Here is a 15,727-nt window from a genome sequence, read left to right as displayed (position 1 = left end):
CGAGACCCAGTATAACATCGGGCCAGAGCACAACCGTCCTAAGGTCTTGAATAGCATCGGCCGCGAGCCAGACGCCCACGGACGCATGACGCGCCAACTCCTGCAGAAGCATCCAGCCCACTCCGCCACCCAGCACGTCCCCGATCCTGGTCACCCCGGCAGCCACAGCCTCCTCTCTGCCAGTCACTGAAAGGGACAGAGGGGCAGATTCCTGAGCAGCAGCTCTCTGACGATTGCCACTACTCCTGACGGGGGAGAGCTGCGTTGCGAGGTGACCATGTTCCAGACTTTGATCAGGTCCTGGTAAAAGACAAGCAACACCTGCAAGGAGCCACAAAGGCCCCTCAGGTCTATAAACATGAGCTGCCCGTCATAATTCAGGCCATGCACCTGGCAGAAGAAATACGTCGCCAGGGCACAGCATCTCGGAAGGGGTTCAACGTAAAGGTATAGCTGCAGGGCCTGAAGGCGGAAAGTCGCCACCTGGGTGTGAAGGCACACCAGCGACTGACCGCCCTCCCTAAGCGGGAGACTCAGAACCTCAGCAGCGACCCAGTGCAGTCTATTGTCCCAGAAGAAGTCGATGAGCATTCTCTGGATTTTTGTGACAAAGTCTAGGGGAGGGGTCAAAGTGACCAGCTGGTTTCACAGCATGACAGCAATCAGCTGGTTTATGACTAGAACTTGACCTCGGTTAAGGAAAATTGGTTGCGCAGCCTGGCCACATGTGTTAATCACTAGTACATATGTTCACCATTGTCAGTAAACTCCCAAGAATGTCTGCCTACATATGGCTCCTTGTTCTGATGAGCAGTGTTCTTGTCACCCAGATGTGAAACCTTTTTGTCCAAGGTAAATGTAGATGTCTTAGTCCAGGGCCTCTTCCCTGTGCTTTGTGTGGCCTTTAGACTACAGTGATGGTCGAGCCTCACACTCCCTGGAAACATTACTGATGCCTGCACCTTGGCTGTGTTGGTCATTGCTGCCAGAATGTAGTGGGCAGGCGCCACAGAGTTCTCTCATGCACTCTGGGTGCTCTCAGCAACTTTAAGGTGGGGCTGGCCCCCATCACACCAGCATCAGTGACCAGTGATGCTGTGCACCAGCTCCTGAAGGGCTGAGGTGCTGATGGCGGACACAGCATCAGATGCATCTAAAGTTTCATGGCTGCGTCTCTGAGATGGCCCTGATCAAGGAGTGCAAGTGAGCTGCCCTCGGCCAGACAGGAATCAGACATTCTCAGAGGCAATGTGAAGATTTATGTAGTGTCCTCACTGCATGCTGTCATCATGCCCCTGTGCTCGAGTGACTATTAGGGCCTCCACTGCATCTCCATGACAGGAGCATTCTCACAGAGCATATTGGATAAGCCAGACTGGAGCCAAACATTCACAATTGCGATGTGAGGATCTTAGGGGACACCTCACTGTATATCGTTGTCAACCTCCACATATTTGGCAGTTGTGAGGGCCTCCTGAGTGGGCCTGCCTCGTCTAGCCAGTGCGAGAGCCTCATTCCTGCCGTCATTACCACCCAGGACCCCCTCACCCTCATCCCCATCGGCATCCTCCTCTTCGGAGGAGACATACAGTTCCTTCATCTCCTCCTCAGCGAGCTCCTCACCCCGCTGCAGCACCACGTTGTAAAGGCGTAGCAGACGATGATGCGTAACATTGTCTATGGGCTGTATTGTAGGGCTCCACCAGACTGGTCCAGGCACCGGAACCACGTCTTCAGCATCCCGGTGTTCTGCTCCACCAAGTTGCGAGCTGCTGCATGAGCCTCATTATAACGTCTCTCTGCTGCAGTCTGAGGCCACTGCACGGGTGTCATCTGCCACAGCCTCTGCATATAGCCCTTGTCCCCAAGGAGTCAACCCTGCAGCCTCTGTGGACCTTGGAAGACTGCAGGGACCTGCGAGCGACTCATAATGTAGATGTTGTGCACACTCCCTGGAAACCGTGCACACACCTGCAGGATTCATTTCCGGTGGTTGCACACCAGCTGCACGTTCAGTGATTGAAGCCCTTGTGATTGATGAAGTCCACCGTGTGTAGCGATGGAGACCTGAGCGCCACATGAGTGCAGTCAGTTCCACCCTGCCCTTGTGGGAATCCTGAGCTCAGGGTGAATCCAATGGCCCTTGCCTCCTGGCTGTCCCAGTCCTGGGCAAAATGTACAAATTTGTGTGCCATGGAGAAGATGGCATCCGTGACCTCAGGGATGCATTTGTAGGTGGCGGATTTTGAAATGTTACCTGTGGAGCCCTGAAAGGAGGCACTGGCGTAGAAATTGAGTGCCGTGGTCACTTTCACAGCCACTAGCAGTGGATGCCCTCCATATCCCCTAGGCGCCAAGTCCTGCAGTAAGTGGCAGATGTGAGCCACCAGTTCCCTAGATGTGCAGCCATCGGCGACACTGGTTCTCAGTCATCTGCAGGAATGGCAGGCAGTGTCTGTAGACCGTGGTGTTGCTAGGTGCCGACCAGCCATGGCTTGCTGCTGCTCCTGGGCAGCGTGTGCAGGAGCCCCTGCTGCCCCTTCTTCATGAGATTGCTGCTCCTGCTTTTGCAAGGCCAGGTGCCTCAGTTGCTGTCTCCTCCATCTTCTACGGTCCCTGTAGGCCATCAGGCATGCAGCTAGGTCACCAGGATCCATGATCTTGACATGGTCCTCCAGAATGAAAGAGAGAGAGACGTGGTTATCATGGCTGTACTTAGCACCTTTCCTGGCCCTGTGTGACCGCCCCTTAATGTTTCCTGGAGAGTGCTGGTCACCCCTCGGATGGCCAGAGATGAGGCGCTGCATGGCTGTCCTGTCAGCCTGCGACATGGGGGATACTCGTCCAAACCAGGACGCTGAGATTGCAAGGGCCTGAGAGTGCCTCCAGCAGTGACTGCTACATGCCCAGCGTTGGCGAGGAGATTGAACAATGTGTGCAGTCCAGCTGCTCTGCGGTCCAATAAAGTGGTGGCGGACTCGAAGTCTGTGCCGGAGTGGAGGGGGGGGTGTGTGGTGGTGTGGGTCGGTTGGGAGTAAGGTAAGGTACAGAGCACTTGCTGGCCCTTTGGCACCTTTGTGTTGCTTGCATGGGTGGGCAGGCTAGGAGCCCGACCCCAATCATATCACTGTGGCTGCGCCCGATCTGTCTTGTTGCAGAGGCATGGTCAGTTTATATAGGTGTCCCGAATGCATGGCCTCTTCCCTCGCTTACCCTGTGCCCCACCAACTTGATAGCCTGTGCTTAGGATGCAGTGCCAGGGCAGCACTTGCCCCCTCCCTTAGCAGTTATCTCCGAGGCTGGTCAGCATTTGCCCCTGGACATTGCCCCCCCCCTCTCACCAGTCGTCTCTGAGGCAGACCAGCACTTGCCCCCGACAACCCCCCTCTCAGCAGTTGCCTGCAGGGCAAGGTATCAGTTTCCCTGGTGCCCCAGCACTCCTGAGGCCTGTAAACAGCGAGCGAGCTGTGGAGAATGCTGCTGCTCACTCACCTCAGTTTGCCCAAAGTGAAGACCGCCAAGTGCCGTTGGCGGGCTGAGCCAAAGATCGCAACCTGCTTTCACACCGTCGTGAAGTGGGTCCCACTATACTTTCCACGCACGCCACCTATGACACCTGCCGCCAGTGGGCTCTGAAAATTCTACCCATTATATAATATGAATAGGTTGTTGCAAATTGCTTTTTGCATTATACTTTCATACATAGTTGCAATCGCTAGGTCCAACAGGATGCCCCCCACTGATCTCTGCAGTTCATTCATGTGCCACGGCTATTCGAGATACAGGTCCAGGAGAATCTGCCTTCTCAGCAACCTCGCATAAGTTATTACTTGAGATAGTCTCTTTGGTTGCAGCTAAAGCTGCAGGAAATTGTTGGAGTAGGATTCAAAACCGAATGGCTTTTTACCTGGTTTGTTGGGCATATGGAGCAAATATTAACGGAACTGTCAGTTTAACAGAAAAACAACTTTGTTTCACTCAACTAACAATCCCTTGGGTTCCTCCTACATCCCTGCCTACTTTATACGTGATTTAAATATTACAAGACAGGACATATTTTAAATGCATTCCTTAAGTCATAGCACAATAATAGTGTTGGGTAATATGCCAAGGTAATGAATTCTTTATAATTCTTCTAGCAGGTAGTAGAATTAGTTTCCTGCAGGTTTACCTGAAAAATAGTAAAAGGAACTGCTGATGTATCCCTTCAATCCATCAAGCCTGCCAGCTAGATCCCAAAGGTCTGAAGCTCTATTATTTTGCCATCTTAGTTACAGGATCTATAATAGTAATATTAATTCATGACATTAATGTTTGCCGTTGAGTTTAATGGTGGGCAGATTCTTATCTTCTTAAGTTAATGCTTAAGTCCTTACTATTTTGGCAAAAAATTGGCAGAGTAGTGAAAAGGTCCCAGAAAATAATGGCATAGATCATTTCGGGGATGCTTTCCTTTTTTTTTTGCATTCTTAAACAGGCATTACCATGTAGATGCTTTATTACAATGTTGTAAATTTCCAGAAAATAATTAATAACAATTATTTTTCAGGTTCTATAAAGCTTATAATAAAGTGATCTATTAATTTATTTGCATAAGATAGATTAATTTTGATTAGAAATATTTTCTGACTGCGGTTTGCATGACACTCGGATTATTCGAGGAACTTTGCTACCAAATTCTTAATGCATGTCGATTAACAACAATGTTATAATAAATTTGTGCTCGTCTATCATATGGCAGCATAAAATTCCCAACTCAAAAATTGTCCTTTTTGTTACCTTATGTTGCATTTTATAAACTCTACTCTCCTCTTTTGAATTGTTTTAGTTCATTGATTCAGCTGCGCTGCCAAGTTCATATAGAAATAGCTCAGATTGAAGAAGATGAGGAGCGGATAGAGGTTGCCATAGAACATCTTAAAAAAGCTTATACTCTAGATGCTAAAGGGCCATATGAAAAATATATTCATGGTGAACTGCACCGTTTGCAGATGTACGCAGCAATTTATTACTCACCTAAAGACCCAGAGGATCAAGCAATCAGGATGATTGAACAGGTAAAATGCAGGGAGCTTTTGAAAATGTACTTAAAACATCAAACAGAATAAACATTTTTTATTAGAGATAGAGACACCAGAATGATTGTGTTTTATTAAATGATGAGTTGTATCGTCATTAGGTATTCAAGCAATAGGCATAAGTAAATCTATATTACAAGTAAATATGCAAGTATGTTACTATCAGATGAATTCAAATAGATCACAAGGCAGTAATAGAATCATAATTCCTTATTTTAAACTCTCTGCTTGGAGTTGTGCGGGGCGAGGGTTTTTTTGGGTGGTAACCTTTGGGTGGTTGGAGGCCACTGCTGGGAACCTGGAGGAACAGTCCCTGTTATTCAGCTAAGTGGAGGGCTTTGAGGGGGTGAGCACTCCTGCTCCAAGTCCTTAAAGAAAACAAAATCTTAACCTACCTTTCTGCACCTCTTTTAACCTGTGGCTCCTCTTGTTGCCCCTCTTTTGAAACTGCAATGCCTAGAGTGTACCACAACAATTCATGTCACATGACAGTAGGCAGAGAATTTATGAAACACAGAAAGTACATAATTTTAGGCAATTGTATAAGAATTTTGACCTAAAGCTATTACTCCAGCTGATGGCGTTTTTATGTAACTAAGGGGATAAATGTATTTTTACTGGGGCTGGAAGGGCATGTTTGTATTATGGGCAAGTAGTTGGTTGGGAGGTGAGAGGTTGGAGATGGAGAGAAAGAGTTAAATGCAAAGTTCTATGATTGGTGGGATGTGACAAATAGTGATCCCCAGGGCTCTGGGTACCTGATCGCCAGGTACTAGGACCTCAGCTTTTCCGCACTTAAATTAGATGAAGGACTATCCCAGATGTTTGCAGATGGCACTAACTAGGAAGGCAGAGCAAGTAACTTGAAAATTGCAGTTCATGTCAGTTAGCCGCACCTGAATAGTTGCTGGATATTGTGCATTTGACAGTTGGGAGGCCTGACACGCCGACGCGTGATGATGTCAGCGCTGTCCTGCGATATTTCATTCTGCGGGCGTGCGCCGGAGTTGGCTGCGCACCCATCGATATTTAAATGGCCTATTAAGGTCATTAAGAAATTAATTGAAGTACTTATTAGCACTGCCCGTCAAACCTTATGGTTGGCTGGCAGGTGAAAAGGCCAAGTGGCGTTTGCATGTTTTAGGGAACCTCATCCACGAGTGGGATAATGTTCCCTAAAGCTATTATTCAACAAATAAAATTTTTCTCATAAATATAAAAACATGTCCCATCTCATGTGACACAGTCACATGAGGGGACATGTTTAAATAAATTTATAAACCTTTTATTTAATAATTTTAATATTGATTCAATCTCCTTGAGGCAGCTCCATGCCTCAGAGAGATTGAAGTGCTCTTTCGTGCACATGCGCGAAAGAGCGCTGGCCCTGTCTCTCCCTCCTGCCCCCGCCCGCACAGGTAGCACTGAGCGCTACCGGCTGGGTATTACGCTGGGCAGGCCTTAATTGGCCCACCTGCATAAAATGGTGTTGTGGAGCCGATTGCAGCTGGCAATTGGCTCCGTGATCACCCGCTCCCGCCAAGCCCGCCCACCATATGAAAAATTCTGCCCCTGAAGTTATTGTGTGTTAATCAAACTACAAAACTAAAATGGATGTTAAATAATAAAATGAAAATGAGAATGTTAGTACAAACAAAATACTTGTATTTTAAGCAAGTTTGTTAAAATGGCAGCTCCATAATATTACAAATATAATGTTTAATAATCTTTGGTATAATGTACCTTTTGGTATAAATAAGATGTGTCATTCATGTAACGTCTGGTTTCAATAAATTTACTTCATTATACCAATGAGCAAATCATTCGCCAATTTCTGGACTACTTGGGAGCAACACCAGAAAGGATCTCCACACTAATTAAATTTATTTTTATGGTCAATAAACCTAGCATATGTTTTTGCTCTGTGGAGGTAAAAAGATATCTCTAGGAAATGGGAAAATAAACCATAATTTGCTTGTTAAATAGCAAACTGTTAAAAGCAAACTATTTATAGCATAGATACACTAGATAGTTGATTTGCTGTTAAGCCATTTAACCAAAAGATTGTTTTCTTATGTTGAAGGTCAAAAAAAACAGAAGCTTAGAACACAGTCGATCTTTGCTGATTAAGGCTGGCCTGGCCCTGGCTCCTGATGCTTTCCAGCTGGTACTAGATGGTGAAAATGAAGCTAAAGGTGAGTCATTAAATTACCATTCAGTACATAATTATAGAGAGCCGGTTAGCTTAGATGGCTAGCATGTGGTTCAGAATAACGGCAACAGCACGGGTTCGATCATTTTTCCGCTAAGGAAGACTTAGGACCTGCCTCTTTGTCCTGCCCCTAAAACTGCCAAGAAAACAGCCCTGCAAAAAGCATCAGCAGACAATGAGCCAAAACCTGTCTTTGGGCAGGTTACATGTGACATGATGATGACATGATATAAATGTAGTGCATGTGTCTAATCCAAGTGCCTTGATATGAGGACAGCAACAAAATTTTGTTTCAATTAATTGGGTAACAGAGGTTACAATGTCATGGGAAAGAAATTCAGTTTTGGCGGGGGCACAAAATGGGTGATAGCAGATAGACTGCCCACCAAATGTTCCGCTCGATATTCCTTTCCACTGACTGCAAGTTAATTTTTTCTCCCTTACCGATATGTAACTTTAACTTTTTATAGCCATTCAGCAATTGAATAGCTATATTAATATAAACACAATTATTGGCTACAATATCATTATAAAAACTTTTATGCGGTTAACATGTTGCATCAGCATCTTTCGATAGTTTTATCTGTAGTTCTCCAAATATTCTATCCAGTGTCGCAATTAAAGGTGCAATCACATTACAACTGTAAAACTGGCACAAAGTAGTTTCAATGTGTATTGCCACTGCAGTTATAGTATGTATGTAGCTAGAATCCAAAGTCAGCATTCAACCTGAGACCAGAGTGAATGGAGTTTGACTTCCTGGAGGAGGCAGTCTGCTCTGTTCTGGCTCAGAGTCATTTTGGACACTCACATCTGGCTTACATACCTCAAGTTTAGAGTTGGTGCAAAGCTGAAACAGCACTGATGCTAGATTTGAAGTGTGAATGCACCATGAGACATTCTAGATTTGATGGGGATTAAATTGGATAGCCCCCAATGTGCAATTCACCCACATCGTTCATTGTAATGCAGGCAGCATGCCAGCTTTGTGCTGTCTCCTAATAATTAGTTTTGGGTGCAGCTAGAACAAACTGCGTTGTTCAGTGGCTGCATGCATCAGCAAGGGGTTTAATATCTTTAGCAGCTTGCACTCTTAAGACTAGCCTGCATCTCTTAAAGGGGGAGGGGGGGCATATTGGGAGGAGGTGCTGGGAGTTATTCAGCAACCAGAACCTGACTTGGGAAAGACTGAAAATTGGCTCACCATGGCAGAGAGTGCAGTATCCAGGTTTTTGGATACTGCACTGGAGATCTTGGTGGAGAAGATGGGAAGCAGGAGAGATTTCCTTTATCCTCAAGGGAACAGGAAGACTTCCAGACATACAACGGGGGCTTCTTTTTTCCTTTAGGCTTTTTTGCTTTTTACACTTGTGGGTTATGTAAGCTTGAGGCATTATGTACTTAGGACTTCTCTGTTAGTCCATCAGAAAAATCAATTGGATTAGTCAAGCACAATCTACCTTTTAGAAATCCATGCTGGATCTATTTGATGAATTCAAACTTCTCCAAGAGTCTGTTGATTTTTCCCTCCCCCCCTAATTATTGTTCCTAAAACCTTACTCCCACTGAGGTTAAATGACTGGCTAGTAGTAGTAGTTACTACGAAACAAAAACAGAATTACCTGGAAAAACTCAGCAGGTCTGGCAGCATCGGCAGAGAAGAATAAAGTTGACGTTTCGAGTCCTCATGACCCTTCAACAGAACAGTTCTGTTGAAAGGTCATGAGGACTCGAAACGTCAACTTTATTCTTCTCCGCCGATGCTGCCAGACCTGCTAAGTTCTTCCAGGTAATTCTGTTTTTGTTTTGGATTTCCAGCATCCGCAGTTTTTTGTTTTTATCTCTGTCATTACTATGAATGTCCTTGCATCCTTTCCTGAATAAGGTTTTGGTGCTTTCTTGGGTTCTTTAAAGTTGCTAAAGTCTACAGGGAGTGCTGTGATAGGTGCTGAAGCATTTTTTGTTGATTTCCAGGCTTCTGCACAAACTCGTTGCTCTCAGACATGAGTTTAGTAGTAGACATTTCCCTAGATTTTTAAAAAATATTCATTCATGTGATGTGGGCACCTCTGGCAAGGCCAGCATTTATTGCCAATCCCCAGTTGCCCTTGAAAAGGTGGTGGTGAACCACTTGTATGAACCACTGAAGTTTATGCAGTGTAGGTGCTCCCGCTGTGTTGATAGATAGGATGTTCTGTGATTTTGACCCAGTGATGATGAAGGAATGGTGGTATATTTTCTCTTAATTAGCCACTGCTGGCAATATGCTGTCCCAGGTCCCACCATTTGCAAAAGCAGGGTCGCCTCCTGCCTTCAGGCCCTGCAGCGGAACTTCCAGGTGAGTGACAAAGTTCAGCCCCTAGATTCCCCAACCAGCAGAAATAGTTTCTCTCTATCTAACCCTTACATCCCCTTAATATTTTGAAAATTTTGACCAAATCACCCTTTAACCTTCTAAATTGTATAAATTCTAAGTGAGCGCACGAAACAACATCTTGAATAAGCTCACTAACACAAAATGGGGAGCAAGCTCAAAACCAGTGCACTTGCTCTTTGCTATTCCACTGCTGAATATGCTTGCCCTGCATGGGAAAGATCTGCTCATGCTAAGAAGATGGTTGCCGTTCTGAATACAAGCTGCTGACTTATCACAGGTTGTTTAAAACCAACAAACACCAACAGCCTATGTATCGCTCCCCTGATATAAGAAGAACGGTAGCCAGCAAGAAAGAGCGACTCCATCAAACATCAGATGAGAGGCACCCTCTACATGGTCATACATCCATACCCAGCCGCCTAAAGTCAAGGAAGAGCTTCATGAACAGTGTTGTTCCATTACTATCAACCCCATCTGAAGCCTGCATCACCTTGTGGAAAGACCAGCTCGCCAGTCTCGAACAACTCCCAGCGATGGAAATTCTACCAGATGAAAGCCTTCCCCCAGGAGCTAATTGCAACTGGGCAACCTGGAAGTGCCTTAACAGATTTAGAACTGGTGTAGGTCGTTCAAAGGTGTCACTAAGCAAATGGGGATTATACAACCATCCCGACAACTTGTGAATGTGGAACTGAGCCACAGAATATGCAACATCTCCTGCAATGCCTAACGCTAGAGGAACCCTGCACTCTTGCAGATCTTGCCGAATTCAACAACAAGGCGCAAAAGTGTGTCCAGTTCTGGTTGGGCCATGTATAGACTGTCTGTGGACACGATAAGAAAACCTTCTAAATTCTAAATACAGCCCTACTTGTGTTATTTATCCTTGTAATTTAACCATTGGTGTCCAGGTATCATTCTGGTAAATCTATACTGCACTCTCTCCAAGGCATCCATAGTTGAACCTGGTATTCTAGGTGCTGCCTATCAGGGGTGGCTTTGTGTATCTGTAACAAGACTTCTACCCATTTGTATTCTAGTCTTCTAGATATAATATAAAGCTCAGCATTCCATTTACTACCAGATAATTTTCTGTCCATGACATTTTAAAGATCCATATACAGGGACACCCTAAATCTCTGGATTCTCACTGTTTCTAACCTTTCACCATTTTGAAAATACCATGTTTATCCTTCTTAGGTGCAATATGGATGACCTTACACTGGCCTGTATTGAAATCCATTTACCACAGTTTTATCCATTTAACTAAACCATTAATACCTCTCTGAAATGTTATACTTCTTTTTACACTACTTACAATGCCACCTATATTTGTGTCATCAGCAAACTTTGATATGTGGCTCTGTATCCCACCACCTAAATTGTTAATAAATTGTGCCACCCGCTCTTTGCTGTATTATTTAGCCCCAAATCTTTGTTTTCTGCCGTTCAGCCAATTTCATAATCAAGTCAATAATTTGTTTTAATTTTCATAAGCTTCAGCTTTAACTAGTGAGCGTCTTTATTGAGGGCCTTAGTAAAGTCCATGTAAACAACAACCATAGATATTCTCCTGTTCAGAGACACCTTTCAAAAAATTCAAATGGGTTGTTAGGCATTTACAAATTCATGCTGCTTTAATCAGCTAAAATTTTCAAGATGTCCAGTTACTCTCTCTCTAATTATAGAAGCTAGTAATTTCCCAATAACAGACTTTAGGCTAACTGGCCTGTAATTGCTTGGTTTCCTTCTCTCACCTTTATTAAATAGTAGATTGACAGGTAATTTTCCAAGCTGAAGGAATTGTCTCTAAATTGAGAGAACTTTAGAAGATTAAAGTTTGGGAATCTGCAACGTTGTCACCTATTTCCTTTAGACACTGGGTTGGACAGAATTGGGTCCTGGGGTTTTGTCTCTCTTTAGTGCCATTATTTTCTTAATTACAATTAAGTTGCTTATATTCTGAGCTATGGTGAGTCTGTGAGTGAGGAATTCATTGGTGTAGTGCGACTGCACAGAGTTGCCTTGTTTCCCATGGAGCAGAGAGTGCTGCAAGTTTCTACCTATAAGGCCTCCATGGTGATCGTCACTGATATGGGTGTGCGCAGCTGCGCATGTGTCGTATGCCCAAACATGTGGCGACAGTGGTATCCTGACTTCACTCAGCCTAACCAGTAATGAAAGGAAGAAGTATGATGCAGCAAGGTGGGCCATGCAGTGGAGTTATTTTGAGGGCCAGGAACCCTGATTTTAATTAAGTTAAATTTATAGAACTTTATGTAATGGAAAACGTCTCAATGCATACTTGAGTGTTTTTAGAGGTCTTTTGGTGAATTCCTGCATTTGTCCTAAAATTTGCTGCATCCTCACAGGGATAGCAGAGGAATAGGTAACGTGTCCACGCGGCTGCAGTTGAAGTTCCTCTAGGTGTCTAGAATGACAGTGAGATGGAACAGAAGTGGGTTAGAAAGCAGATTCTGCGTCATGCCCTCTACCAAGTTGAAGTCTCCTCAATACTCCTTGAAAGTAACAGAAAGCTGCTTGGTAGACCAGCAAATACACGCAGCATCTTGGTGTGCATGCCGACTGAATTCTGTCCTGCATGCTACCCATCAGTTCTTGTCTGCACTTTGCCCTCTGGCGAGCTGGCAAACGAACCATCCTTCACCCTGGCCTGGCTGCAAGACACTAGATGACTCACCATGTGCTGATCCCAACTCTCTGTTAACCTCCAAGGTACGTGCCATTCCAATATTTTAGTTGCAACTATGAGTTTTACATCAAGTGACAGGGCCTCTTCATTAATGCTGTGCTGTGCTTTTTTTCTTCCTTCTTCTGGGACTACTGTGACTGCGTAGGTGGCTGTTCTTGGGTATCTGGAAGCAAGAATTCAGAAGGGGGAAGGTCGGTCTGAGGGAAGGAGTGTTGGGTGAGAAGCTAGAGGTCTGTAGTCACACTGTCAGCAGCCTGCTTATCATGCCAGATAGCAGCATGAGGGTGAGATGGGTGCTTAGAAGGGGCATAAGGTAGGATGATGCCGTCATCTTCAGTATTCTCAGTGGCACCGGATACATTGGGCCTCATCGCAATCAGTTGCAGCGAATCATCCCCACAGTTTGGCTCCAGCAATGCAGGCATCCTTGTCCCCCACCACTTTGCTCACCTGCTTTCTAATATATGCCAACTTGCCCTGCAAGAGAGAGAGGGCACAATGTCAGTGATTGTGTAGCCCTTTTGGGTGACATAGCTGGAGATATGTGGAGAGAGTGAATGATATGTGAAAAGCTGGCAGCATTGGTAGTTGTGTGAAGGTGAGATAGAGTATCTGGGTGTTATGTGTGAGTGTTGAGTGCCAGAGAGCGCTGCTTGGTGAGTGATGGGGATTGGGCATTGAGCAGTGTGAGAGGCTGGTGTTGTGGTGGGTTGCAGATGTGACAGGAAGATGCATTCGCTGACATTGATCACTTGTGCAAAGTCACTAGATTTCTTGTGGCTGCTGCCAGGCCCTCTGGGCAACACTGTGGGCATTGACCTTTCTGATACCTGCTCCCACTGGCTTGTGAGGGTAATTGTTGACAGATTCCTGGCTCCCCACAGGACCAGGGTGCCATTCTTCCTGCCCACCTGTACTCTAATGCTTCCAGCTCTACATCCTTCAGTCTAGATCCCTCTGGCTGCCCTGGTGTTCAATTTTTAAGAATTTCCATTGCACTGATTTTTTTTTTCCATTCTCCCTTTAAGACAAAGCAGGCTACCTGTACCATGTGATTGGCAAACAATGCTGCTGGCACTACCTGCAGTAGGCAGAGTTTGATGAATTTGTTGTACAGAAGTGACCAGCTCTAGAGGCTCAGGAACTGGGGCCACAATCACGCAGATGACGTGGCCGAACAAATTTTGTTTCTTACCCACTTCAATCTCAATGGGAATGGACATGTCATGAGCCATGGCCCACATGCCAAGAAATTGAATTTCTGATTCTGATTCAATTTCTGTCCCCGATTCAAAATTAGCTTCCTTGGCATGCCTGACATACTATCCCCTTCCCTTCCTGTAAATATGAACTCAAAGCAATTATTCAGCCTGTCTGCCATTTTCTTATTTCCATTGACAGTATCACCATTATCTGTTCTTAAGGGGCCCACATTCTCCTGATCACACTCTTTTCCTAAGACAATTGTCAAAAATGTTCATGTTGATTCTGATCTCCCTTGCAAGTTCCTTTTCATATTCCCATTTTGTAGTTTGTGCTATCATGTTTTGTCCCCTTATGTTAATGTTTATATCTCTTCCACTTGCCAGGATCTGTTCAATTTTGTTTTCATTTTTGTATAGTTTTTCTTTTGGTTTTACGCTATCTCTCACTTTTGTATTCATGGCTGTTCTTTTTTGTACCTTAGTGGTATTAACTGGTTCTGTATCATGTTATCATGTATCATCTTAAATAGCCCCACTGCCTTGTGGTTGTCTCGAGAGAGAAGCCAGCTAAGGGAGTAAATCCTGAAAGAAAGTCTGGAATGGAGTCCCGTAGGCAGTAATCTGGCATCTATCAGGAAGCTCTTTGGCAACTCCTGCAACAGAGCTGGTATCAAACAGTACTGGTTTCATCCTCTCCTTTAGACAATACTAACAATGCCGAAACAAGGCCTTGATGCTTGGGCAACTCGGTCTCCATACTATTTGCCCAGGCCTGCACCCTGGGCGTAGTCCATTGTCTCCAAAGACAGATGGATGCCATAGTATCATGTTACATTCTTTTCGAATTTTAAATTCTCTTTGATATCAAGAACTCAGGTTGTATCCCAATTCTTTGATTGGCTTGGGCTTTTATGTATTAAATTACTCTGGGTTGAGAATGTAAGCTAGTTATAAGGTTAACTAAATGAGCATAATTATGGTAGCAACCTGTTCTAATTTGTATTTATGAGGGAAGAGAAAGGACAAAGATTGGTCTGAAACTGTAAACATACTTAGGCTGAAGAGCAGAATTTCAGATGGTATATCCCATTTGTATGGGACATGTTCTGCCGTCTGCACCATTATCTGCTGTTATAACTGTCCTGTCGCTGTTCTCTTTGCAAAACAAAAATTAAAAACGTAGAGCGAAATCCTATATTACTTGTTAATTTTGGCTATATCACTGTCAGTTTATCTGAAATATTTGAATGACTAATTAATTGGCATACCAACCGTTATTTTAATATAGTTAGAAATAATTAAATGAAGAATCAAATGCATCAATAGATTTGTTTTAGTCTTTAACATTTGCATCTTTAAAAAGCTATTTCAGCTTTTAGTAAATTTTATTAAACCTTTGTTTCCCATTAACTTTTAATTATGTCTGTCATTGGGTTTAATATACAGGATACTGGAACCTTGTCACCATCAAACAAGTTACAAGTCCATAAAATGTTTAACTGCCAGTAGCGCAATTGTCTACATTATTGTGGAGGTACAATTGGTATATAACTGATCGCAGATTTAGAAAATAAATCTTGTGATTGCTTCAAGCTACTTAGATTTGCTATCTGGACCTGTGTAATAGAAGTTTTAATCTGTTCTGCACTTAATAGGTTTAAGTAATATGAACTGGATAATTGACAAGGCAGAGAAAGGCTTACCCAAATCCCAGAAGGAAAGTGCACAATCAATAGACTGAGGCTCACATGGAATCAAGACTGATATTATTGTGTTATATTTCTTAGTATTTGCCCAGGGTAACACAGGCTTCATTGGTCTACTCGCTGCCAAAGCTCAAAATTATTTAGACTCTGTACAGCAAACACGTGGACATCTGGAAAGACTTGGAAATGTAAATGATAAATTGAGGTGGGTGAACATTAATTGTAAAGCTTGAGAACAAATTATATGTGATAAGGGGATGTAGAGAAGTATTGTTTTTCCACTGGGAGGGACAATATTGTATGTTGCATTTCTTCAGCAATGCCAATATTTATTGAATGCCATTTTGGCTGAAAGCTTATATAAAATATGATTAATGACAAATGTTCCTTTGAATGCACTTATGCAATTGGCAAAACAATTCTAAACAAAAACGTA

At 44.0% G+C, this 15,727-nt stretch overlaps 1 protein-coding gene across 1 annotated transcript in view; it reads left to right on the top strand.

Annotated features, from left to right (window-relative positions):
- Positions 1–15,727, top strand: part of LOC121289677 (cilia- and flagella-associated protein 46) — a 243,587-nt gene that overhangs the window by 43,577 nt on the left and 184,283 nt on the right. The window contains exons 11-13 of the mRNA XM_041209300.1: positions 4,829–5,057; positions 7,162–7,273; positions 15,373–15,496. Coding sequence (XP_041065234.1) covers positions 4,829–5,057; positions 7,162–7,273; positions 15,373–15,496 — 465 coding nt within the window. The remainder of the gene's footprint in view (positions 1–4,828; positions 5,058–7,161; positions 7,274–15,372; positions 15,497–15,727) is intronic.

Source organism: Carcharodon carcharias, chromosome 17, assembly GCF_017639515.1.
Source record: "Carcharodon carcharias isolate sCarCar2 chromosome 17, sCarCar2.pri, whole genome shotgun sequence".
NCBI classification, from domain to species: Eukaryota; Metazoa; Chordata; class Chondrichthyes; order Lamniformes; family Lamnidae; genus Carcharodon; species Carcharodon carcharias.
This window is presented reverse-complemented; position numbering and strand designations above follow the sequence as displayed.